Raw genomic sequence first — 2,093 nt, forward strand, 5'->3', positions numbered from 1 at the left:
ATATACAATATGACATATATATATCTACATCCTTATAATTTCAACTTTTTATCCTATGAGTGTTTCGCGATCAACTTGTTGTCATTGGTGTAGTATAAGGGGGAAGAATGGGTGTAAAATGCATACAACGTTTGTACACTGTGTATCAGTTACAGGTGCATTCCAGCGAGGTATGGGTAGATAAGTAATATATTTGTTCAAAACTATTTTTTTTTAAATCACTTGTTAAGTTTTCGAGAATAGGTTCATGAAGAAAATAAATTTCCAGACCCAACTTTTGATAGCAGCATTCCTTGCATGCGTTAATAAAAATATTCGATTTTTCCGACATTTTTTTAAGATAGATTTTTACTAACTTAAAATGCAATTTTATTTTTTTATGAACTGCATTGTATATATTATATTTTTTCGTAAATACGAAAAACTTTGTTGTTAAAAAATATTAGCGATAGTAGCGATTGTTTAGGCCTGGTAAATGTATTATGAAAGAATAATATGACTTACTTTTTGTTAATCTATCGATAGCTCGTTAAGTACTCAAATACAGATCTACTAGGTTTATCTACCTACGTAAAAAACAACAATAATTATAAGAGCCAAAAACTCACATCCTGGGAAATTAAAAGAACATGGATAATGAATAACTTTTGATCCATATGAAATATGTCTGAAACTATTGCTTGAAAGTTTTGTCTTCTTCAAAGTCTATGGTACACGGAATTCCACCCCAGACATTGTGGGCGATCAACGATTAACCCAAATTGGCCTTGTGATCGACTTGTTGGCCACTGCTGGTATATATAATTTTAGTTTATTTATAAAAATAGAAATATAGAGAACCCAGTAGTCTCCCTAATGTTTATATTTTTAAAACTATAAACATAAACTATTTAAAAGGTGAATAAGACACTAATGTTTAAGTATTATTATAATTTTTGAGTAAGTACATCTTTTTTTTAAAATTAGAACGCTGTGTTTCTCAACATACAAAATGTTACTATCCTAATAAACCTAATACTGTGTCTAAAAGACCTCCAACTCCATCTATTGGGCCTGATGTTGTTGCTGGTCCTGGTGCAGGTCCTGGTCCTGGTGCTGGTCCTGGTGCTGGTGCTGGTCCTGGTGCTGGTGCTGGTCCTGGTGCTGGTCCTGGTGCTGATCCTTGTCCTGATCCAGGTGCTGTTCCTGATCCTACAACCCTTTTATTATACGCTATGTTGCCTTTGCCTTGTTGTTGGTTTAGTTGATCATTATCCACGTTGCCATCACCTACCACAGTCCCATCACTAGCTATACCTGCTGAAATATTATTATTCTTTTTATAATTTTATATAAAATAGAAATATTCCATTAATTAATACAATCTAGACTTAATCACATTTTGATTATTATTTATGCTGAATATATTAAAGTGTAAAATGTAACAAGGTAAATAATTGGAGAAGTACATTACTTTACTCGACATATGTTTACCTGAGGAATTTTGATAGCCTGTAATATTGAAACGTATAGACAGATCGTTATGATGGTAATAATTTTGGACTGTTTATATAAATATAGCATGTGTTGCACAAAAAATACAAATTAAAGGAAAAAAGAACATTTTGAGATACTGTTGTAATGCATTTAACTGTTAAAACTCAACAAATCATTCTTTAACCTTAAAACCTCACACGACTGTTTGAAAACCTCTGATCTATATTCTTTCCTTAACTACAATTAACACTTACCTCCAGTACTCAGCACAGCCTGTAATATTGAAGAGCATAGGCAGATTGCAAAGATGGTCCTCATCTTGGCGAAATGTGGACTCATTCGGTCTAGATCAGCTTTTTAATGTAAAAGTTTGCTTTTAAGAGCAATTAAAATATATATATATATATATATATAGTTATAAGCTATAAAGAGTCGGATAAAACTTAAAAAAAAAATGGAAGGTGGGACACGAAATGATATCCAACATAAGCCCATCTAAGATACTGATTTATTCTGCTTTTTAATGCTCTATATATACATTCTGGCTTGTTGACATGGGACGTTTACGTATTAAGATTCATAATAACTATACTCTGATTATAACTCCCTTGGCAGTT

General features: G+C 32.0%; 1 protein-coding gene across 1 annotated transcript; it reads right to left on the reverse strand.

The window, feature by feature from the left end:
• Positions 1 to 955: 955 nt before the first annotated feature.
• LOC106686689 (sperm-associated antigen 8-like) lies at positions 956 to 1,812 on the reverse strand. The gene is made up of 2 exons (XM_067052600.1): positions 1,731 to 1,812; positions 956 to 1,299 (listed from the first exon to the last, which is right to left on the reverse strand). The coding sequence occupies exons 1-2, from the start codon at positions 1,792 to 1,794 to the stop codon at positions 998 to 1,000; spliced, it is 366 nt and encodes a 121-aa protein (XP_066908701.1). The 5' UTR covers positions 1,795 to 1,812; the 3' UTR covers positions 956 to 997.
• Positions 1,813 to 2,093: the final 281 nt, after the last annotated feature.

The sequence above is a fragment of the Halyomorpha halys genome, unplaced genomic scaffold (genome assembly GCF_000696795.3).
Source record: "Halyomorpha halys isolate HHAL.00 unplaced genomic scaffold, Hhal_1.1 Scaffold862.1, whole genome shotgun sequence".
Lineage (NCBI taxonomy): Eukaryota > Metazoa > Arthropoda > Insecta > Hemiptera > Pentatomidae > Halyomorpha > Halyomorpha halys.